At 37.4% G+C, this 25,401-nt stretch overlaps 1 protein-coding gene across 1 annotated transcript in view; it reads right to left on the bottom strand.

Moving 5' to 3' along the window:
* Positions 1-24,468, bottom strand: part of CHM (CHM Rab escort protein) — a 73,394-nt gene extending 48,926 nt beyond the window's left edge. The window contains exons 1-4 of the mRNA XM_069811524.1: positions 24,272-24,468; positions 11,188-11,254; positions 2,115-2,187; positions 790-914 (exon numbers count right to left, since the gene is read on the bottom strand). Coding sequence (XP_069667625.1) covers positions 790-914; positions 2,115-2,187; positions 11,188-11,254; positions 24,272-24,320 — 314 coding nt within the window. The 5' untranslated portion in view covers positions 24,321-24,468. The remainder of the gene's footprint in view (positions 1-789; positions 915-2,114; positions 2,188-11,187; positions 11,255-24,271) is intronic.
* Between the last annotated feature and the right edge of the window lie 933 nt (positions 24,469-25,401).

Genomic DNA, 25,401 nt, shown 5'->3' with positions numbered 1-25,401 from the left:
CCACAAATACCTAACTAAAAGATACTTACACCACATATCAGTCCTAAGATGGTATACTATTCTTCATGTGCTTATGCAACAAATATTCACAGAAGTGTGTATTTCAAACAAAGCATGTATTTTTTTTCATGTTGTATGTAAAGTAAGAGCTGAGTTACCTTACTTCAGAAACAGAAAGAAGGTGACGGCCCAAAAAGGCTAACTGTTATTACATTACCAGGAGCCTTTGACCACGCAGTTCCTTCTAAAGCATCATGGGTAAGCACTGCTTATTGAGAAAGTTAAATCCACTGAATATTAGCACAATTAGGTATTTTATAGTGACAGTACCACTGTCCATTTGTGTTCCTATTCTTGTGTACTTATTTCAATTTACATGTACTTACAAGTTATGAGTTTTATTTTTTACTATGACAACAGCAGCTTTTAGCTATATTAAGAATGGAAAAATTTAATACATGGCAGTGCATAACTAGCTACTACTAATAATACCTACAATGACAACACTTCTGTTTCCTACTCAGAAGGAAATTACCAACTCACAAAGTTGGCCAACAAATCATACTGCGTCCAGATAAGGTCATTTAAGAAGGATCACTTAGCTTCAACGAAGTGCAAGTAATTTCAACAAAAGCGCAAGGACATTAAGAACATTTTAGAGGTTATGGTTACTTTTTGAGACAACATGCAATATGGTACTATGGTGAAATGCTTGAAGCTAAAAGCACAATATGATTATTTACCTCTGAGCATATGAAATTATTTGTATATTTCTATACGTATACTTACTCGCCAAAACAGAAATCTTCTACATGTTGAATAGTTTTATCCTTCTTGCTAAGAGAAATAACTTCTTCATTCCCAAGGATCAGTTTTCTCCAGTCTTCACATTCATCATTGATATCCGTCTTTTGCTTACAAAGAACAATTATAAAATCACATTTTGTACTGTGCTAGCTGGTCTTGAACTATAAACCTCTGTAGTCCCAAATAATTTGTTGTACCCTCTTATAGAAAAAAAAAAAGAAGGAAAGAATAATCTTAACTGTCTTAATTTTTTTTCTATTCAGATTTTTTGAGTTGAAAGAGTTAGAGCTGGTTACTTCATTCTAGAATGCCAACATTTGTACTACCTTACTAGCTCTAGTAAAATGAAAATACAGTGTTGAACGAAATACAAGTTTTAATAGAGAGTTGAATATAACTTTGAATACAATCTACTAATAGACAGGTTTGCCATACCCAGGTTAGTTCCAAATTTTGTGACAAAACTCTTTGAACGGAGACCGTATGAAAAAATACAGTGATTTGGGTATTATATTAATCTGTCCGCACAGGAATCTCTAAATCATATAACAGAACCCTGAGAATATTAAGTTCTGACATTGAGCAACTCCACTGATTATGCCAGAAGGTAGCACTATGTAATAAATAGACATGAGACTGAACTGAAAAAGTTCCATCTTCTACGGACCAACAGGTTCATAATGCTTCAGTAAATAATACGAACATCTATTTGCTAATATAGTCCAAGTGCTCAATCTCCTAAATAAATATCCTCTTGAGAAGATTTCTAGTGGACTGTCATGAATTAGATAAACTTTTGTCATTGAAAAATACACTATCAACATTAATCTTTTTGTCCTGGTTACAGGACATGTCAATGGAAGGATCCAGTAAACTACCTTTCTTCCAGTTAAGAAGAATCAGCTGAAAGCACACAAGAAAAACAAAGGGGACTGAAACATCAGAGTGGAAAATAATCACACAGAAAATGGAAAAGACCAGATTATCATTTACAGAAGGTGCTAGCAAAGGAATCAAAACAAGAGTATAGTTGCTTCTACATAAATTCAAGAACCCAAAATTATGACTGAGCACTAGACTGTTTGGTCTCAGATACTAATATTAATAAACCAGGCATATCAGAGTCTTAGAATGCTAGGCCAGATGGTTAAGTCTTAACCAGTAATGCTGGAAACTAGAAACCTCTTTGATCTGTCAAATTACCAAAGAGAAAGAGCATTGTGGTAATTTGTCTTCTAATAAATTATGCAAACAACCAAGATTTAACATTAAGAAACGTTAAAACAAGTAATTTGGGAAATTTTTACCTGATTTTCTTTAATCCAGGACAATAATCCTGAAAAACTAAAGCTGGCCCAGTTTCCACCATAGTAATTTCTCCTGTAAAGAAAAAATAGTGAAACTTGATGGAGAGATAAAACATAGCCTTTTCAAGTTTAAAGAAAAAACAGCCAAATTTGGGACATTCAAAATATTTTCCATGACAGATTTTACAAATGCAGAATATAAAACCTGGTATATTTCACAACTTTTCATGAGATGCAAAATTTCCATTTTCACTCATTTGTATGCATCTCTGACCAAACAGACTATAGTCCAAAATCAAAGTATGTGGAGGGTAAAATGAATAATGCTAAGAAAAGCACATGGGATGTTTTAAGTAAAAGGAAAATAGAGATAATACTGCTTCTTGGCCAAGACTGACTCTATACCTCTTACTCAAACACGTACATCACCATAGACATCTTTACTTACTGTGGAGCCAAGCCAACAAGTCTGCCGGTTTGAACTGAGTTCTCAGAAAAGCTAGTTCAGGTTTTTTGCATCCGTACCACACTCTACAGTTTCAGGTTCTGGCAGGACCTAGTACCTTTGTCACGTGAGCACAGTTATACTGCTTCTGACTGAAGCTGATTTGGAAGTTAATTGCATTGCATGCCACTTCTAAACTAACAGTGCTTCATGAGGTAGCTACGCGAAGGAGAGTTAAGTAAGCTGAAACTGGGTCCAGACAGCAGAAACCACATCTCTCTTATGCATTATGACAAACAAAGGGAAGTTCACACTATTATTTATCTACTGCTTACAGAACAGATAATGCTTATTATAGACTGTTACGATGGTCTCGCAAAATTCTTATTAAACTGCATATACTGTAGGTGGAGCCAAAGGAACTGATTTGTACAAAATGATCATACCTCCCTGAGTACTCTTCAGTTTATATTTACCGCCTTCTTTCTTGAAAAATATTAGTTTATGTTTTAAATCACAGAAAATTAATAGTTCTGCTGTTAAAAAGAGTCTCTGCTCTTGCTTTTCAAATTTTTTCTATCAATATTTCTCTAAACATCAGTTGGATTAGCTTTTGTTATCAAGCATACCACATCTTAAGTATTTAACAACTCTGGTACGAAAAATAACAGAGCAATTACATTTTAAGAAATCACTAGTTCTTGCAAAATAAAAAAGTCATTTTGGGATTTAACTCTGTTTTCTGGCACTGTATGCTGGCACATCAGAAGTGTGAAAGATATCAAAAATACCCTGCTGAATGGGTATCTAATGTTATTGCATACACTAACAAAAAAAAACATTTAGGAAGATGGGTTTTGCATTTTACAGAATAATGCGAAGACTGGTAAATCAAATGAACTTATAATCTTACCATAACCTCCTCCACTTTTAAACTGTAGAGATAAGTGTGATAAAAGTGAAAAATTAAATTCAGGTTTGATTCTACTGTTTAAGATGGGATGTTTTTGACAAGGCTTATCTGCACTGACAAAGACTTCATTAAGAGTGTCAGCCCCTTTATAGTACCAGAGGGTGATGCTCTATACCATGTTGCTTACTTAGCATATGAAGGACAGATGTCTTCTAAACAATGCCTAATTGCTCCTGACTAGAAACTGACCTAAAAAAGTCTTCCAGCTACTGCAAGGCAATAGTGAAGAACATAAATAGGACATCTTTTGCAAAGACAACAAAATCCAGCATTCACCGAATAAAGGTGGCTTCAACAACAGACCGTGGGTGGTGTCTAAGGCCACGAACTGGGAGGACTGGGTCTCTACGTTAAGAGGATGCGTGTAGTCTGCCCTGCAATCTGGTTACTCTAAACAGATGAGCTCCATCTGCAGATCTGTTACCAACCAGAAACTCCAACCATCTGTAAAAAGGAGTTCATACTTACCTCATTATGTGAGTGACATGGGTGAGGCTTAAAAAGGACGGTGTAATACCAAATAGCAAAATACAAAGCAATGAGGATTAAATATATTAAATGCCTGATTCTGTTCAGACTGTAAAACTGTAACTGATAGTTGCATGCAATGATAACCTCCAGCTTTGTTTTAGATGTCAATGGTGTAGGTTAATTTCTTGCTTCTTCTTAAGATTCCACTGAATGAGAAATTCAATATCCATATATTATCTGCCGCTTGTGGGATTTCCAAAAAACACGGCCATGAAGATTTATTTTAAAGGGAAACTGCTGCTTTAGTTGCAAGTTTCCTTGAATATGGAATACAATCTGGCTGTCAGAGCAAGCAAGGCCATTGATCACAGAAATCACAGAAAACACCTGCCTAAAATTAGGACTAGGTTCCTTGAATCTATACCAATATAAATTAATGCATATTTAGAATATTTAAAATCAAAACTTGCAGTAAGAGAAATAAATATTATTTTCACAGAAAGTTACAGAAGTTTATTTGTGAGCTGTCAGACATATTTAATGTAAACATTCCTCTGTCCGTCAGGTGGATTTTCCTTTGAAACTGCTTTTCTTTTTAACCACCAATGATGTGAATCAATCTCTTCAACAAAGCACTCTATAATGCTGTTCTGAAGCTCAATCAGTTTTGAGAAGACAGTATGGCCTTTCTCAAATGGAAAATAAATCGCAGCTGTCCTTTCTTTCCTCTGGTGTCTGAGAACCTCTCCCAAGTTAGGCTACACCACCTCAAATATTAATCTTCTCTTGAAGCATCAACTTCCAGATTTTTTTCCCCAAATTTTAATTAGTTTACCGTGCATTACATAATGAATCAGGATTGCTTAATTTTCTCATCTGAAAACACTACAGAAAGAAGGTAGACCAGACATGATTACTGATATAGTGAGCAAAGTTTTTAGCAAAAATCTTGAAGAATTCTAAAAAGAGCTGACTAAAGGTTTTACAATTAGGAGTCCTTTGTAACCAAATATTTTTGTCATAACTGCCCTGAAGATGAACCGAGGAATTCCTTAAAGTAAGGGTCAAGATCAAAGCCTAATTAAAGATAAAATATTGTCCCAAAATCTCAAGGACTAAGCTCCTCTCTTCTCTTGCTGTATTAGCAAACTACAAAGATGGATATTCTCTCCCTTTTTTAGGGTTATAATTCAATTACCATCTAACTAAGAACATGAGATATTTTGAAGGTGTAACAGCAGTTAGAAATTAATTTTTCTACCAAGTTAGATAGAGCACAGATGTTTTCTTCTTCTACCATACATTATTTCCTAGGTGATATTTGCTCAAAACTTCTCCTGTATTACCTGGATTTTCATATGAATTAAAATACTGCTGCTTTTAGTTCTTATTTTTCAAATCTCCAATCTGTAGTTCAGAGCTAATGGCAGAACTGCTGAAGCCATTTCTGCAAAGTTTTGGAAATGTAGCCCAAGTACAGGTTTACCTCTGCAAAAAGCTTAATTGTCTCTTCTCCTACATGAGTTTGTATTTTTTTCTCAGTTACTAACACCATTTTTTTCTTCAAATACTTCAGTCCAGAACACTGAAATTGCAAATTGTTTCCAACTGATTAACATTCTTGAAATCCAAACCAAGAGAATATCTAACATGTCCTTTTGAAGACAGACTACAATTTGAGAAATTGAACACTTTGGAAAGCACGAGATACACAATTAAAACATGTTTAAGAACAGGAAAAGTATTTCATGGACTATGTCTGTTAAGAAGATTGCCTTTCTCAGTGCCATGTCATAACGGCCATGGTCTAACAGTCAAAGCTGGTGACGTCTCAAGAAAAGCTGCTGATGCCTCCTGATTGCTCCCAAGAGCTGCCTGTATGTGTCTGTCCTGCATTTGATCTTTCAGAAAGAAGTCTCGAACCATCAGAGTAGCTGTCTTTTGCAAAGGAAGTTACTGCCACATCGATTTTAAGGATCTGAACACAAAATGACTTATGTTTCAAACCCATAAAGTTTCATGTGCTATCTATTAAGTACACAGTCACATGTATTAAAAATTCCCATTCTGGCAAAGTAACCTTGTTTAGGGGCATGAGAAGTGGACTATGCTTCCTTGCCTTCCAAGAGGAAGTTTTTAACCCAAACAGCTCTTGAAATCCTTCAGCTCAATGCAAGGGTGATGGTGGCAGTCACTTGTACCACATTACATTACGTCCTGGGATATGAACATGACCAAAGGTAATTATCACGGACCAGTTAAGACCACGTTTTACTCTCCAATACCTTTGCTATGAGATCATATCCTAAAACAAAATAAAAACATCTTTTTCAAAAAAGGTCAAAAGATACCAGAATTAAGAATTTTCGCCTAGGGTTCCCCTACCGAAAATTAAATAGTTCCTTTATTTTTCTTGCAAGAAATTGACCTGCTTTGAGAAGCAACGTTTTTGCTTGCTGGTTGCTGTACTGACACAGCTACCTCACTTCACAGAAGTTCAAGATCAAAAAGAGGGCTGTATGAAGACACAGGTTGTATTACATTATGTATTTTACAAGTTCTGAAAAAAGTGAAACAGATTGCCTAGCAAGAAGTGGAACAAACTACAAAAGCAGGTATCTTGGAGGGAGGAGGTACAGGAGGGTGCCCAGCATGCTTTTGGACACCTGGATAAAACAGAATTTTGGACAAAAGGAACACTCAAGTACTCTACAGGCAAAGTAAGGTCAAAAAAATAAGAAGATACCAAGTGTCAAGAAGCAAGGCATGCAACGCAGACAGAGCAAACTGGGCACAAAAGAGGAGTTAAAATCCTGCATCCTGACACTCCTTTGCCTTTGAATTAAACTCTACATGGAAAGATAAGTAAGTCAATGAGGAAGGATGTACACAAAAAAACTACAGTCTACACATGTTACATTCTAGATGCTCAAAATCAAATACAAAATGTAGCTTAACATACCTCACCTCTAACTGCCCCATCCTCAGTAACCAAACTAGTACATAACTATATAGATATATAATTATAAGAAGCAAATAAGCAAAGGACCAAAAATAAAAACATAGCAACCATCAGGAGAAAGTCCCAGGCATATGAACAATTAGTATGGGAAGTATACTCACTTCAAGTAATCAACTTTTAGTCTTGATCTACCTTTCTTTGGCAACTTCAAGTTTAAACTAAGTGCCAATTTCCACTTTTTAAATTGCAAATTACTTTTCTAAATCATTTCACAAATATCCTTGAAATTTCACATGTCAACAGCTCATTAATATCTACAGTAAATGTAGCTCTCTGAAAAGAACCACAGATTTTACGTTTATTGAGACAGATAGCTGGCACAGAGAAATAGAGCTCCTTCAATTACTATTTGGCAGAAGGTAACTTCAGTTTAAAATCAGTCTACAGGAATTTATGGCAACACTGCAGTGAAGTGACTATTTTGAATAAGATTAGCTACTGTTGATGGCAATACTTGGACAGTGTTTATAAATCAAACTTAGAACTTAGTATTTTATAATAGGCCACTTCAAAACTATCTTCCATAATCACCTATGCAGTATATTATGATAAATGCAAACATGGCTGGAGATTAAAAATAATAAAATGATGTACACAAGGTAATGAGTGCAAGCAAACTATAAACAAAGACTTCATCCATATACATTTTCTATATATTGTACCTAACTTAACTCAGACCTTTGTAGAGAACAAAAGATGAATCAAAGTAGCACACCTAACACAAGCATTCCAGCAACCTCGAAACTTATTTTCTTATACTCTGAAAAAAATTTAAACTCATGATGCTTTAAGAAGGGAACAACATACACTGTTAAAAAGTGATGCTCTGAACATAAACAGATTTTTTTGTTGATGAATTTTCAATTATACTATTACCTCAGTAAAATGAAACTTGAAAATTCATCTAGAAACGAGTATATTAAACTAGATATAGTAGATAAAATTAAAATGCTTTAATTCAGATTAATCTCTGGCAAGCTTTTAATACTTAACTTTTCACTTAAAATTCAAACGGCATCAGGTGGGGGTTTTCTGTTGGTCTTGGTTGGCTTTTTTTGCAAGAGTACTAACTTAAACACGAAAAGCAGATGGCTTGACACACTCCTCTATTTACGGGGAAGGGGTTGTACAGTATAAACATTTCTATTTTTTTTGCCAAGATATGGATTCTAGACCATGGTTCAGTGAGCACACACACGAATTATAATGGTAACTACTACCATGAGTAAAAAACACCTTGGTTGGGAACAATTTCCCCTGACCTTAGCCTGCACTAGAGTTGGAAAATAACTCCATAGGAGAAAGGAATTAAATGTAGAAGCCTTCATTTTCATTATAAAAACAAAAGCATGTGTGAATGTAAATGAGCATATTTAAGTGAAAACAGTAATAAACAAAATCTGTATTCCACAGTTCTAATTGCTTGCTTCTGTGTGTTTTCTGAAAGGCTCTTCATCATAGCTAAAAATAGGCATGCATAAAAGAAATGAAAGTTCCAGTGGCTAACTATTATTACAGACTTTGATAGCCAATGAATACAAAAAATTGAAATAACGGGTGTGGTTCATTTAAGAAAATCTAAGTAGTCTACCAATAATACAGGCACTAAGCTTAAAATCCAAACGTAACTATTTTATTCATTCTATATCTTCTTATTCTAAAATAAGTTTTTTAATATTTTGGTTAGCAATCTAATACCTAATTTAAGAATTACTGTACCAAAATGTTTGAAATGAACGTACCCTTATACATTATGCAGCAGGTCTTTATAGTAACTTCAGTATCACTACTATGTAGTTACATATTTCTTTAAAATTATTACAGTCTTAAGAGGTGGTTTTGTTTCAACTGAATCATTAGTTACATTAAATATGGAGCATCAAGTACTGCCCTGCTGTGTACTATCCCATTCTGATGTAGAACACTAGGACCTTAGTCCATTTAAGGACTTCTTTCCTTACAGTTTCCAGTTTTCCATAGGTTTTGAGAGTAGTCCATAGTGCATGAAGATTCATTAAGATGAGTTCTTAATCCAAATACCCTCCTATTGATAAAAATTACTGACTGACGTGCATTACTTGTCCTCACTCCAGTCCAAGACAGGAAGCCAGAGACTTTGTGGGCAGTATAACAGCAAACTGAGCAATTGCAAATCATATTTCATGCAACCAAGTTAGTGAGCTAGTCTTGCAAATTTTGAAATTGTCTATGATATTAAATTAGAAATAAATGTATGAAAAATGAATGGGTCCTTTGAAGGGCTGTAGGCAAAAGGAGATTACAGAAGTTTAATCTTGAACCGATGATGCTCAGAGAAAATGAACAGCAGAAAGCATATCCTTTTCAAGCTCTTGGTGCAAGACACAAGAAAAACTGAAAACATGTATACTGTCTCTGGGAAAAGTCTCTAAACCTAGGTGCTGAACACACAGGTGCACATCAAAAGTATTTTCATAGAAAGGCAAGAGCTCAAAGATATGATGTAAAAATAAAACACTATGCCAACCTCATAATTTTTGGCGAACAAGTACTAACAAGTACAGCATCTAAGCTCACAGCACCCTTGCTGCTACCACCACCTCAAAACCACCTGTCACGGTTCTCTGCCGACATCCAGCAGGTATCAGCTAGAGATGTAACAGGTTGCCTGAAACTAATCTCTACATAGACTTTTACTGGTTATTAACAGTTATGATTTTACAGGTAAACACGTAAGATATTCCCACCCCCACTTCAGATCAAATTTTGCCAAATTATCTACTTTGGTTGCATGCACAAATATTTACCAAGCTGAAGTGCAGAAATTTGTTTAACCTTAGAAAATTATTATGCATTTTAGACTATGGCAACATTTAGCAGCAGCAGTGCTGCTTAGGTAGTCCTTGCTTCCTGCTTATGACCCTCTCCCAAAACTGTATTAGCCCAGCAAATTGCATAACTGCACTAACAATGGGACTGAAAAGGTACCAAGGGGACAGGAGCCAGCTACACTCAAGATCAGTGGCAATGCTGCCAAAAAAATAAAAACAAACCAAAAAAAGTGTACAATCGTACCTTGATCTCACATAATGAACTACGGCAGGCACAGTGCAGGTGTCTAGCACAGAAATCTCACAATATACACTGCATTTGTTACCTTCTAGAAAAACACAGACAGTAAAGCAGCCTCAAAAGCTGCTTAGTAATGATTGATCACCTCAACAGAGTGATGAGAAAATTTAGAGTTTTGAAGTGTTAGATGGGAGAGAGGGGTATTTTAAGAGTTCGTCTTGGTTGGCTCAGGCTCCAGCATTTGATCTCAAGCTTGCCTCAGAAACTAGAGTTCTAGACTTGAATCATGCTACTAAATTTTGCTGAGCAGGGGTACAAATAAGCCAAGGTTCAAAGATCCTATTTTTTTTTTCTAAAAAACCAGTGTGCATTGTAGTGTATAGTTACACAGGATTTAAAAAAAAGATTAACTTTGGCTAATTGGTAAAGGGAAGTAAAATGAAATGTTAATCTCTTAAAAGGATGCATGAAATATGCTACTCCAAGTGCTTCAGCAAATCCTTCTATTTCAAAGTGCAACAGAAATACTTCTTGAAACAACTGATTTCAGTGATATTCTGTAGTCTTCTTACAAACTGATTTAGCATGGGGTAGAGAGAAGACAGCAAAGAAAGAAGAGTGCTGTGTTCATCTCCTGCCTTATCAGCCAGATTTTACTTGTCTTCATTCTGGTAACAATTAAAATGCAAAAATACTTTTATCTTCTCTAGGCATTGAGAACTGACACAAATGAGATACTAGTAAAACATTTTGTCATTAAATGATAATGGCTCAGGTAAAAATTCTCACAAAACCAAAATGGGATAATTGCTGTCAGGAATGATAATGAAGGGCACTAAACCTGTAACCATTCCTGTCTATATGAAAGAAGGAGCTATCAGTGGCATCCTTGACCACACCACTTATGTTCCAAAGTACTGACCTAGGATGCAAAAATTGCCTGTTCTGTTGATGGAAATAACACCCCAAAAATAAGGTAGAGACAGAAGCGTACGATTACTAGATGCCAGATGAACACAAAACACAAGTCCTGAAGAGCACACTGACAAAGACACAGATATACTTCTAGCCAGTTTAACTCTTGAAAAGGAAAATTATTGGAGTAACTTACGAATCAACATGAAGAACTCTCTGGCCACTCCTGGCACATGCTGCTGCAATAATAGATTCAGGCAAACCTGTAAGAACACATGCAATTTTTAGAACTTAGTACACTAAGACATATTAAAAAATGAAATCAACTTAGAACTTGGTCAGAAACAGGCAATTCAAACAAAAGAAAGTTTACAATATGAGTCACTGAAATTTTTAATACTCTCATGCTACTAAAATAACGAACGCTATTTTGTGTTCATTAACATTTTTCTATAACCCTCTTAATGTAACGCTATTTTTTTTTTTAATAATTGTATGGCACATGTCACTTGCAAACACTTCTACCTCTGAGTTAAAGCTTGTCACCAGTGAATTCTCTAAACACCTTGTTATCATAAACAGACTGAGCACTTGCCAGCTCGGTATCCAAATTTCAATGCGATGCTCTGTAACTGTATCCCTCCTGATACAGACAGGTATTATCTGAGGGCATTTTTGTGTTATTTTTGTTCACTTCAAAGTGTCTGACATAAAGACTGTGTAACAAGCCATTAAAATGGTATTTTAAAATTAAGAAATTTATGGTAAATGCTGCATGCCCTCGTATATTCCAAGGATGCATCAGAAAGTGTGAGGGTATAAACCTGTTGGGATGGCATTAAACGATTGCATACGGCAGAGTCCTGTCTGGTGCTCTCTCCTCCATATCATCAGATGCCAAACATCTCTAGTGTGAACAGGTCTCAGAACTGTATCTGGACTTTGAACTAATTGGTTTCCTCCAAAAGAGTGCACAGGAGCGCACTCAATATTCTGCATGCAGACCAAGACCTGAGTGTAAACAGAAAAGCTAAACTAACAGCACGGGTGTACTTTCACTTGACATTTAAGGGTAGTGTTAGGGGCAGAACAAATGCAAGATGGTTGCTGTTAAAGTGGTATCCCTATCAAAATCTCGCACGTCATGAAATTACGCTCTGTCAAATCAGAATGTTTTCACCATATTTAGAAAAGATATGTAATTAAAAAAAAAAAACAACCTAAAACCAAAAGGCTAGTGATAGTTCTCTACCAGCAATGCCTGCTTGGAATGGCACATGATCGCAATTAGAAGTTTAATAAATAAATGAGGCTGTTCTCTAACTTCTACTCCCACTCACCAGATTTTTACATGCACAGTTAGATGACTTGGATTTCTGACTAGATTCAGAAAAGAAGTATAGCTCGCTATCTAAAAAGCACGATGGCACTAGCTTTGCTGAAATCTCTTTTTAAATGATCTATTGGCTGTTTAAGCAGGTAATTCAGTAAAAGCGATTAAAATTCTAAGGGACTGGTATTAGGAGACACTTAAGCTACGTATTCAATTAAGGGATGAGATTAAACAAAGCAAAAAGAGTGTTTCACTGATCTGATTTACAGCGCAGCACCAGAAACAGCTGTACTACTACAACTGAAGAGAGACAGAACTGAAAGTGGAAAAAGCAGGTGTTGTAGGGCACAAAATTCTTTGGCTAGCTTCACACCAAACATCATCTTCATGAGAATTTCAGGCCTGCAGTTGTCTATTTCCTCAGAGACAATATTGCCTTCACAAACAAATAAAAGGTCATCATGCTGTCAATCTCATGACTCATTTAAAACACATGATGCAACATGTGAAAGGTTACTGGACGACTGTTTACTATTTGTAAGGTATCAGTTTTCACTTACCTAGAGTAAGAAGCTGTTAGACTTTAATGGGATATTAAGAACAATTTAGTACTCACAGAGACAGAACAAATAATTTTAAATGGTTGAGCCAGTCTTTATTAATTCTAGAACCAGAAATGCAGTCTAGAAAATACCTAGCAGGACTTAGATACATGAGACATAGTTTCATGAACTCTTTAAGCCACCAAAGGCAAACACAACCATCAAAATAAAGAGGTTCAACCTCTCTATCCCTATCTTCGGCCATTCCTGACCTCCTTCCACATGAAGTAGGTAGGCAGTTTTTGGCAGACCAGTTCCATTATGGTGTCGACAGTCCAAAAGTACAAATATTTGTATCAATACATGGAAAGAGGTTTAAGACAGGTGTGACAAATTTTCCAGGAAAATAGCTACAACTTCCCTGCAAATTTTCCATTTTTAACACTTAATATTTTCATGGATTAAAAAAAGAAAATCCCTTTCTGAATTCATAAAACAGAAAAAGTTACAATAGTTTTGCATTGCTGACCTTCCACAGCAAGTGAAGACTTATCATGGAATTAATCTCTGGGGGTAGAAAGAGGGATGAACAATCCCATCAGTTCCTGGAACAGTCATTCCACAGCCTAGAAAGGCCAATACTCTATGGAGTTGAATTTTTTGAAGAACTCAAAACACAGACCATTCTGAACAAAGAGACAAGGAGGAAATATGTAACTGCGGCACACACTTCAGGACTGTCACAAGATCCTGGATGCACACAGCCTTATTGTGTGAAAGCAATTCCACATTCAGCTGTCCTCTGAAAGTGTTTATATATACGTTCATTTCTCTCCATCCATAAACTATCTGGAATAGAATCTACAACTACTATTTTGTTTGCAGTTCCTGAAAAAGGTTTTCTTTCCCTCATTTGGGCACAGAGAATATTACTCTAGAAATGGAATTGAGAACCTTGTTTCTCCTTCCTTATTGATAAAAGCCACCGAGAAAGTGTTGTAAAACATCACCAGTGCTGCCTGGCTGACCAGGACTGGAGTTATAGCTACTAGGGCATAACTGATTGCTTTAAGCTTGATCCAATTGATACTGTGTTGGAGGTCTGTTCTTCCATTAACCTTGGATGAAATTGTTCCCTGAATTAGCTTCCTCGCTCTTGAAAGCTGGCATCAATTTTCTTCACCAACCCTTTGCTTGTAAGATACTGTGGCCCCCCAAGTACCCACTGGCAATAGAATGAGAAAGTGTAAGAAAGGCAAGGCCCATGCATTTTAGCTTTTGGAGAGGCTCTTAGAACAACTTGATGGACCAAGACACCATTTATTCTTAGGTGACAAAACTTCGGCAAACCAAAGAAATAAGACTGTGCCTTGGCTCCAGTTTCTGAATTCTCTTCAACAGAAATAAAAGCACACGGAAAATAGGTAGCTTTGACAAACGCAAGTTACTCCTACGTGTGATCTGGACTGTACGATGGTTACTTTACAAAAGCCTGTTCCAAGAAAGAAGGCTCTGGTAAACAGACCATTATAATATAGTTATAGATAGTCCCTCTCTACCTAAGAAAAAAATAAGTAACTTGGAAAAGCCTCCTTAGAGAAAAGGTAGAGATTTATTTAATGACAGCACACAAAGCTGAACTATCTCTTACAGGATGCTCACATAGTTGTGCAAAATAGATACCCTTCAGATTATTCAGTAACAGAGAAATATATTCTTTTTATAAATTGTTCCTCTTTGAAAACAGTTTCCTATTCTGAACTTCGATTTGTCAAAAACTCTAAGCTGGATTATATTCAAATTTTGAAATATGTTCAGACCCTAGCTACAGGGCCGAGCAGACTCCAAAACTTGTCACTCACAGTTTGGTTTGAAGATAATGATTTATTACAGAATTCAAGTGGTTGCAGGGGAAAGGCTATATCCCTAAGATTGATTCTGAAGTTTCACTTATGCCTAATGAGTAAATAAAGCTGGGTGTTTCTACGCTGTTTTTCTCATGAAGGATTATTCTAACATTTCCTGCCACTCATCCCTCTTGGGGAACAGTCAGCTTCTGGTTTTGCCAGCTTAAGGGATGAAGGATTTAGCACTATAACCTGTGTCACTCATGATGTTTTTGAACAGGCAATTGGGTAATGATTTGGATCCAATAACTTGGATCAAAGAACAGCAAGATCTAAATGAGAATCTACATTTCCTTTTAGATTATAAAAAAAAAAATTCTAAGATTGTACTGCTATCAAAATCAGTAATCAAATTACTGATTCATCAAGAGATGTGCCCTCTGGTATAGTTAACAGAAACCAGCATTTTCCTACGAAGTTATTATGCATATTACTTACTGTGAAACGCAGCACACATCTCATTTTATTGTATCTGAAAAGGGCTACTGCAAAAGAACATTTTGTCCAATAAGGTTCCAAATCCAGACAATTTTTAGATTTGCAATGGTATTAGCAGGAAATAAAAAGTCTGAATAGGAATCGCATGATCCAACCACAAGAAAGCAGCAACAGATCCAGACTGCAGTATGTTATACATAAACATCTGGCAGCATAAAAGGGATTTATGTAGAGGAATAAGGAGTCCATACAATTCTTGTATCAATTTAGTATGCTGACTCAGAAGTTCTTCATATTTGAGGCAGAATCAATTCAGAAATAGCAGTGCTTGTTATCAACAAGTATAACCACTTTCTGTGCTTCCTGGCCCTTTCATACCCCACCTTTAGAATGCTTACACACGAAGTATTTGGATTATGTTAAATTGTCCTGCACCTCATTTCTCTTACCAGGAAAAACAAAGATAAAGAGTTTTCCTTCATGAAGGAGGACTGATCAGTACCAGCTGAAATCTCTATCATCATTTCTTAAAGCCATTGCCTTCTTTCTCCACTTACTAACCTCCATTTATCAGATGCAGTATTAGGTAAATTAGCCTCTCTGGCCTTCTCAAGGAAACGTTAATTTAAAATCTCAATGAAGTAGGACATTACATCTGCAGACAGATATAAAAATAAGTACAAAATTAGAGATTTTAGTCATTAGTGATCTCTGGGTCACTAACATGTTCTAACAGGTAGAATTTCATAGGTACTTCTTGACACCTATCCAGAAAGCGATGCATTCGTATGAATCTGTGACACTGCCTCATTGAAATACAAGTGCAAAGTCAAAGTGAACCAACTTCTAAGTCCTAGTATTGGCTGAGGAAGAGTGCAGACTACATACTTGCCCTTCTGTGTTTGGACTTCTTGCATCCTGTGGGAAAGATACTGAAAAAAATGGCAAGCAGATTAAATTGTAACAAGCTGGCTCTAACTAGATTAGCAAACATGGTGGCATAGCTCACTTCAGCATGTAGAAACTGAAGTTAGTCCTACAAACTTTTCTGTTTCTCCAGCTATCTGTGTAAGGCATTGGAAACTGCTGTGTGAGATTCCAGGACTACATCAGAAACAGTTGCAGCACCAGAATGAAGTAACCCAGCAAGCAGACAGTATAAACACTAGGTTCGTGACAATCTTATGATGAAGAATACAGTTCACTTCTGATAGCATTAGTTTTCACCGCCAGCTGTCTAAGCACTATCTCTATTATAGCCTTCTTGGATACATAAGAGGCAGATTAATCTCAATAAATCTTACAGATGTGGCTGCAGCAAGCTGACCTTTAAGTCTACATCTGGTTGTTTCCAGCAACCTCTGACCAGGATAATCTCCATTATGAATTTTTGGACCTTCCCTATGAAGCAAAATCAGCCGTACTTCTATTTTCAAGAATAATGTGTTTTACAAGTAAATAAGCAAGAAATAAAGGAATTAGCTACACATTATATACAGTTATCAAGACACCAATTTTACTTTTAGTTTCAACATAGCAAAATTAAAATTAGACATAACTGCTAAGCTAGAAAACTCTTTTCTTCAGCTTTAAAAGCCAACTGATTTTAAAAGCTTTACAAAATAATGAAAAGTTATAATTCACCTCTCTGTAATAAAAAATTAATTTCAGGCTTACACATTGTGTCTCTTCTGATTAGCAGCTATACATAATGTTATAATGATGCACTGCCTCTTCAAGTGATTTTAAATGGATATATTCACTGCCCTAAGCAATTTATAAACTAAACAGCTTCATATGTGTGGAAGCATCTTGGTTCCTGAGTTGTTCACTGTAAACTGTTTCCCAGTCATCCAGCTGATAAGCTTTTACTGAATTACACAAGATTCATCTTGAAAAGGTTTAAATGTTTAATTTGCTTCACTGTATCTACTAAATAAATCACAAGTGGCTTTTTCATAATATAAAATGTTGAAGGGAAATATATTAAAAATGCTGGAACATAGACAATTTCAAAACAATCTTCTGGAGTCAGTCAGTTGACCAACTGCAATAAATTTTGTTTGCATCCAAACTTCTAAGAGCAGAGCAGCTGACTCTGGAGAAGCTCACTACACAATCTTTATGGTATGTTTTTGGTATATGTATATGTAGAACTTAAAAGGCATTTTATAATTTAATTGCAAACAAAGTTGAAATAATTACTGTATAAAATATTTTAAGTTAAAGCTAGCTAATTAAAATTGATAATAGGTTTGATTAATTTTATTATATGCTTGTATTGCAGAACAATATCAGAAAATATTTCTGCATTACAGAATATGGTGGTGGCTCAGAAATTGCAGCCCACTAAGACAAGTAAGAAATCATAACTGGTCAAGGAAGGAGCCACAGGTAAAAAGTTTCTTCTCCTAAATCAGTAATTCCATATAGTCATCTGTGTACCATCAGATGAACATGGCAATGGAATGTACCGAATCTCACAGTTGGTGCAAATAAACATTATTTAGAAAAGGAACAAAAGCAGACACTATGCTCCAAATAAAAATTCAACTTGTTACTAAAAATCATGCTCAAACCCAGCAGTGTTCTCTGATGAGGGGGGAGGAAAAAAATCAGTACGAGAATGCACTTTCTGAATTTGGCTCCAAGTCATAACAGCACAGGAAAATGAACATCAAAGGTATCAGAAAAATGAACATATATGAGATCTAGACAACAGCAAGAATGCACAGCAAATTTAGCTTATTAAACACATAAAAATTTTATCACTGGATGAATCATGTTGTCTTTGTACGGCAAAGTTCTACCGTATCTAAACATTTTGCTCATGACATGTCTAAGACACAGAATCAAGGTAACAGGTTAAAAAACTAATACCCAATTTGGCAGACTGCTTTTTGAACTACAGGTGCAAGCAGATTACTTCAAGGTGAGGAATTCTATTTACTGGAAAGGAACAGCAGCTTTACTTTTCACAATTAGAGGGCTACCTTCCAGGGGAAGGGCAATTTTCAAAGAAATATCAAATTCATGTACTTTTATAGAAACAAATGTTATCTATATAAGTACATCTCCTTAAATCACTTCTATTAAGGAAGACAACAGGTAAAATCCAGAAGAAAAAAATAAAATTGTATTGAACAAAGAGGGTTTGTAAGTAGACTGCTCTAGCACATACTACAGCTATGAGTCTAATCTTTGTTTTACAACCAATAGCAGCAGGTAAAGAAAAAGCAAAGCACATACATTAAAATATCCGTAGAGCAAGACACACACTAAGTTTTATTTTTACCCAAGTCTTCTAATACTTTCACTTCCTTTTCCACCTCCCTACGGGAGGATAGCTTGCTCTCCTTGCTCCCTATAAATTTTTAAACATTTCATAAAAGGAGATTTAAAAAGTAAAAAGTTTCTCCTCCTACATTAGTAATTCCATATAGTTGTCTGTGTACCAACAGAGACTCTTACAAAATGCTTTGGTTGGCGCTAGAGCAACCTCAGTGCACCAGTGACTTAAGAAGAGATGCGTTCTTGCAGAAGGACTGAACTACCAGCTTTACGACCATTCTCCAAACAGTGGAATGACATTTTCTACTGGCGATAGACAAATATGTCGTTTCGATTACTCCTGATTCAGACTAGAATTTCAATGTATCTTGGCAAGACTTTTTCTAAAGGACTTTTTCACCCTGATATGCAGATGACATACTCTATATTTTGACAGTAGGATCACAGGAGTACTAGTGTCTCTTATTTTGTAAGATCAGCAATATAATCTGAAAAACCCGAAGAACACTAGCAGGCAGAGAAGGACAACAAAAGGTTCACAAAATAATGAGTTTTCTTACAAGAGCAGCAAGGTACATTGCACAGTATCTGGGAAAGAATTCTATCTGAGATATCAGCGGCAGTCCAGGCCTCCAAGAAGGCTATCACAGCACCTCTGCTACACAAAAAAAATCAGAATATAAGGCATGCCAGAGAACCACCCCTCAATTTTAGGTCAAGTTCAAAAAAAGTCAGTAAGAACATAAAGGTATGTTTACGCTTGGAGAATACGAAAAAAATAAAGGGGGATAGGGAAAAAACAGTGAGTCAGTGTTCATTTTGTTTGACATTTACATGGACAGGTAATGACTTATTTACAAATTGTAATAATAATATGGGTCTATTTCCTCCTTCCAGACATCAACATTACAAGTCAGTACCACTGTATTAGTCCACAATGACCACTGACATAAAAAAAAAAATCCACCTTCAGCTGGTTTTCAATCTAGCTTTTGTTCCACAACTCTAAATAGCTGCTGATGTAAACTGAAGACTGTATACTTATACGATAATGTAACCAAAATATCAGCCCAGAAGATGAATTAGAAAATATTTTAGGCACATCCTAAAGATATCCTGCAACAATAAAAACATTAGGAATTATTAGTTTTGCAATTTTTTTTTAATCAATCTTCAACGTTAACTTCATAATTCACATCTATAATATTTAGGTTATTTTTTGTTGTATTAGTATCTGGAAGTGATTTTTCCTAACACTGTACTTACATAAGATAAACATTAAGTGCTTACACCACTCCCAGCATATCGAACAATAAATAATAGATTCTCCTGACAGGACTTTGATGACCTGGCAAAGCCCGAGTGCTTTCAGCCAAAATCATATGAAACCATAAATCACTCTTTATTTTATAGAATATTTCAAAATGGATTCCTGCTTTCTACCTTGAAAGTCATTTCATGTGTTATTTATAACCACTGAAAACCAGAATGGAAAGAAAATTGCATAGAACTAGAAAATTTACTGTGACTGCTTTTATAAAGAATAACTCCTTTTTAGAAAAAAATTAGAATTACTGGCAGACAAACTTGTGAATACAACCACCTTTTAAAGAGCCGTATCCTTTATTTTACAACTTCACCAGCAGTTAATACAGGCCCTCTGGAGTATCAGAGACAAGTTTAAGAAATTAGGACTGAATATAATCCAATCAACTGAAGAAATTCAAAGGTAATGATGACCCTGCATCCTCATCCACACCACTTATAAATATGCACAGCCATGTTGCAAATCTTTGCACTTACAGTGGTTTCTGCCACAAATTCAACATTGCTGAATGTTTTGCCTATGAATTTTCGTGTTTGACAACTGCCTAAAGACAAAAGCTCTGCCATTGATTCCTACCTCTGAGTGTCACTCTCAAACAGATGCCTGGTTTTTGAGATATATATTTATCTAAGAACTCATAATGTTGCCTCTTGCCATAAAAGTACTACCGTTTTAATGCCTGCACTAATTTAAAAGTTGACCTCACAAAAGCTTACCAATAATGAACTCAATTAAAGGAACATGACTAATGCCCACCTTGAATTCCTCAAGGAAGCACTTAGATCAGCTCTCCAAACCTAGATCCTACAGGCTTTTAGACAAATAAAAGTCACTGAATACTGCTTTCCAAAGAACTGACCTTCCAAAATACCAGAATATGGTATTCGTTGTTTAGAGGATTGATGATATTGCATAATATCTGTTTTGGCAGAGAATCATCCAATAAACGCATTCCTGTTTGGTTAGTGGGTAACTTGACCGTAGTACTATATTCAAAAAGCAGGAAAGCAGGGATGTGAGAGGCTGGGGAGGAGGTGGGGGGAAGAAAGAATAACTTCCAACACTGTGACAAAAAAGGGGGCAGAACAAAAGAACAACAGCGTAACAGCTTTAATTCTCATATTGTGTTGCCATGGAAAATCTCAAGATATGCCCACCAATTTGATGTCACAATAATCTAGCTTTTTTCACAACTATGGATATAAATTCCTTGATAGCAGTGAAACTTTTGCTGCTGAACCCACCAGGACTAGTAGTTTTGTATTACACATCCATCTTGCTCTAAACTTGCCCACGCAAGAAAATGTTTAATCTGGGTTAAGGAAAAGTAGTTTCTTCAATAAGCGAATTTACTTTTCCCATAGAAATATTGATGAAGTAATTGAACTTAAATGTTAAATGGAGCACTGATGACTAAAATTTAGTGTGAGGTTCCATTTTCATTAAGCTTACTACAGGGAAACAGTTAAATGAGCCTGAAATAAAAACAAATTCAAATCTAATGTTACTACTCAATCTAATTACTAAAATTAACAGATGCACAAATTACAAAACCAGAAAAAGGCCACACATGCAGAAAAGAATGCAATTACTACTGTGCAGTTAAAAAGATCATTAACACAAACATTCTAGTTATTACGACAATTAAATATCCATAGGTACACTCACAGCATTAGCACAGAGAGTTAAAGACAAGGCTAAAATATTCCCTCTGGAGTCATTTCCCAGAAGAGAAGACAGATGAAAGTTTTACTTTGAATCATCTTCCATACTGAGTAATTTAATACAGATTTAAAACAAAAACCCAAACCAGTCAGTCAACAGTGTTAGTCACCATTTACGTATGTTCTTAGTAAAAAGGAATGCAAAGAAAAGACAAAATAATTCCTAAAATGCAGAATTCTGAAAATCTTGAAATTAGTTAGAGCAGTACTTTCTACAGGTGGGCAAAACCACATGCTTTAATACAAATCCACACCACCATCACCAAATACAGCAATATTTCAGAGAAAGAATTTAGCTCAAGGAATTTTCTTCCCCCAACATCAAAGCTCTAATATTACACGATCATTCCAAAGCTGGGAAGATTGTGTTTGATGGGTGTCGTGTGACAAACTCTCAGCGGCACAGACAGTTCAGCCAAAAGTGCCTTTGCTGGTAAACTGCCAATTTCAGGTGAATTCTTCTAATAGTGAGGCTAGGCATGCACAATCTCTTCCGTCTGTGATATCCTACCACCAACCACCACTCCCATGCGATGAGCAGCCTGGTATTACTTAACACACACATGCAGAAAGCACAACATACCATGGGCCATGAAAGACAGCACACAAGAGTAGGCTGTCACTGCCGAAGCGATTCCCTTGGCCTGCACTCTGTGCTTGTGAGACCCCTCAGCACAAGGGTTGCTAGAGCTAGCTGCATTACATTCTACCTTTAACAAAAATTACAAAACCTCCAGAAGAAGATTTTGGCAGCAGGTTTTTACGCTTCCACTGGAATCATGAAAAGATGAAGTCTTATTTATGTGAGCTATAACCAGCTCTTTGAAAGAGGTAACACCTTCACTAGCTTCCTTAGTAGCTAGAATAGCTACTCCTACTATTTTCACCTCCTAGTTTCCTTAGTAGCTAGAATAACTAAATAGCCAAGCATTAATATTAATTTTATAAACCTCCGAGTTTCCCTTAATCTTCTACATTACCACATCATCTACATAAATACTAATTTTCTCACGGCAGTAAAGAATGAATTACCCTCAAAACCCACAGAATTTACACAATTTTTAAAATTTCACCCTTTAGCTTGGTACTTTAGCCTTTCGTTATTTACCATTCTTCTCATACACTCAAAATATTCATAAATCTGAACACATACGAAAATGTCAGATTCATTAGTAGGGCTCCCACTCCATACAACAGGGTTAAGAACAGAGAAGTGATCTCTTAATTTGCTCAAGAATTTCAATTTTGCATTTTTAGTAGAGATGGTCAACAATGGGGACAATGTATGTTTATAATCTCTGACAAACTCTAGAACTAAATCAGAAATCCTTTGAGCAACTACACATACACTGTAAGGGGATTCCTTTTTTTGGTAAACGTTGAAAACAGCAATTACATTAAGAAACTCACCCATTCTATTTCAAATTGCTAGAAAAGTAATTTTAAATCTGAAGGACACAATTTGACAGATTAATGAACTCCAAAAACATAGTTCCTTGTTTCACATGGGAAACAGTAACACTGTCTTCCCTTTTGTGCGCCAATCAACATCCTGAGCTGATCATGGGTGCTCTTCATAAATGCCAAAAAAGTTTTGATTGTAAATGTGGGACCTATAAACGGTAATGTATTTTGAACATTTTAAGACTAGCTCAACTCTGAATTTAAGGTGGGGGGCTTATCAAGGCCTGTTCGAACCAGGCCACTGCCACTGGGTTCTACAAAACACAAATCTATTTCAATACTTAAAGATTATTACGAAACGCAAGCAGCAAATATCTTACTTCCGAAGGAATATTTCAGAATTTGTCTTGTAGTTACAGTGCTGTGGTATGTTTCAGTGAGACACTCAAGATCTGCATCATTATTCATCTTCACAGGCAACAGGATGAACTTATACAGGGTATAGAAAGTGTAGGCAGTTCCAGAAAGTTCAGAGTTAAATCTCTGATATGTGCAATCATTCAACTTTATGTTTGTTCACATACTGAGAAATACACTTTAATGAGTAGGACTCCAAAAAAAAAAAAAAGTTTTGGGTTATTTGTAAGCAGGAATAGAGATCAGAAAAAACTTTTAAAAGTTCTTGTATTATACGATAAATAAAAAAAAAGATATTATTGGCATATACCATACACATACTGCAAGAACATGGAATTTAGCTCCTCAGAACTATTCTCAGTGCATACAAGTAAACTCGACCAGCAGGAAGGTATTTCAGGAAAGCGGGCTGCCGAGGGTGGCAGAGTCAGAGAAGGCTTTACGAAGTACCACAGGAGCGCTTGATCTCCGGTGCGCAGGGCAGGAGGTGCGCCTGACCGGCTCCCGGCTCACAGGGACGGGGCTCCTGGAGGTCCCCCTCCCAGTTCAAGCCCCGCACCGCAAGTACCTCCGCGCCGCTTCTACTTCTAAGCAAACCTTGACACTGACGTCTTACTAGCAACCCTAGAGCGGCCTGCGAGTCCCCGGGACAGCGGCGCAGCGCTGTCCACGCAGGTGCCCTCGGCAGGTGCCCTCGGCAGGTGCCCTCGGCGGCCACACGGAGCCCCAGGACCCCCCCCAGCCGCCGCCGCTGCCGCCCCCCCGCCCTCAGCCGCCAGCTCTGCCCCGCGCCACCCCGCTGCCCCCTCTCGAGCACCGGCACCTCGACACCACCCGCCCGGCCCCCGCCACAGCAGCCGCAGAGCAACCCGCCGCCACCGCCGCGCCGTCTCCTACCGGTCCCTATCACCACCACATCAAACTCAGAGGGCAGGTTGTCCGCCATCTTGGGAGGGGCACCGTCACGTGGCCGGCGCTGGCGGAAACGGAGGGTGCCGCCGGCAGAGACTTCCGGCCGCCGCTCGCGGGGGCTGCTGGGAGATGTAGTTCTGGGCGCGAAGGAACTCCTCGCCAGCTCTCTCTCGTAGCTTCCATCTCACTGCGGGCTCACAGAGCTCTCTCTTTACAGCCCTTCTATCAAGCATGAGGGAAACGCCAGCCTGCCTCTGTTCCGGCCGGCTCTTCACAAGACACTTGTGTGAAAAACAACCGCCCCTGCCCCGGGTCTCGTCCCCGCCGGCGGCCACCCTCGCTGCTCCCTCTCGTCCAAGCGCCAGGCTTTGTCTCCGTCCTGGCTCCGTCCCCTGCGGTCCCCGTTGTCCCACTCCTTCAGCCCGGCTCCGTCTTTCTGACCGGCGGCTGGCACGCAGGTCACACCGAGGGTCCGTCCGACACGCCACACGCAGAGGTCGTCCCCTCCGCCGGGTCCCTGGTGGAGGTGTGAAGCGGGAGGACCGACCGCCGCGGTGCTCCGCTCCTCGCGGGCAGCCAGCGTGACCCGTCGTCCACTCTCCGTCCGAGCATCCACCCCGTTTCTTACCCATCTAGTGCTCTGCTGATCCAGCGAACGAGCCCTTGACTTGGGTACAGGAATATTGTGGGGAACAGCGGTGAATGCATACGAGCTCGCAGCATCGATCGGTAAACTCTCGAAATACGATAACGTGACTGCATTCCACCTACTTACTTAAAATGCAAAATACTTCAATGCAAACACCCATATTTTTTGTACAATTTATGTGTCGATTCCACTGAAGTTTCTTGGATGACCAGTTTCTTAAGTAACTCGCAACCGATTTCATTTTTGTTATTTCCCCCTGCATATGCAGTGTTTCCAAAACCATTTCTATTGTCTGTTCAATCTCATCGATTGCTGCACTTCATTAATATATCCAAGAAAATATTTCCCTTATTATTATTTTAAAAAAGTCCCCTTACTCCCCAGCTATGATCATTTCTCTTTCCTTTATCCACCATGTTGAAGACAGATTTAAAAGAAAGGGTATTAGTTCATCTATTTCTAGTCA

This window comes from Haliaeetus albicilla, chromosome 23 (genome assembly GCF_947461875.1).
Source record: "Haliaeetus albicilla chromosome 23, bHalAlb1.1, whole genome shotgun sequence".
NCBI classification, from domain to species: Eukaryota; Metazoa; Chordata; class Aves; order Accipitriformes; family Accipitridae; genus Haliaeetus; species Haliaeetus albicilla.
The sequence above is the reverse complement of the archived record's forward strand: the minus strand, read 5'-3'. Positions and strand labels throughout refer to the sequence as shown.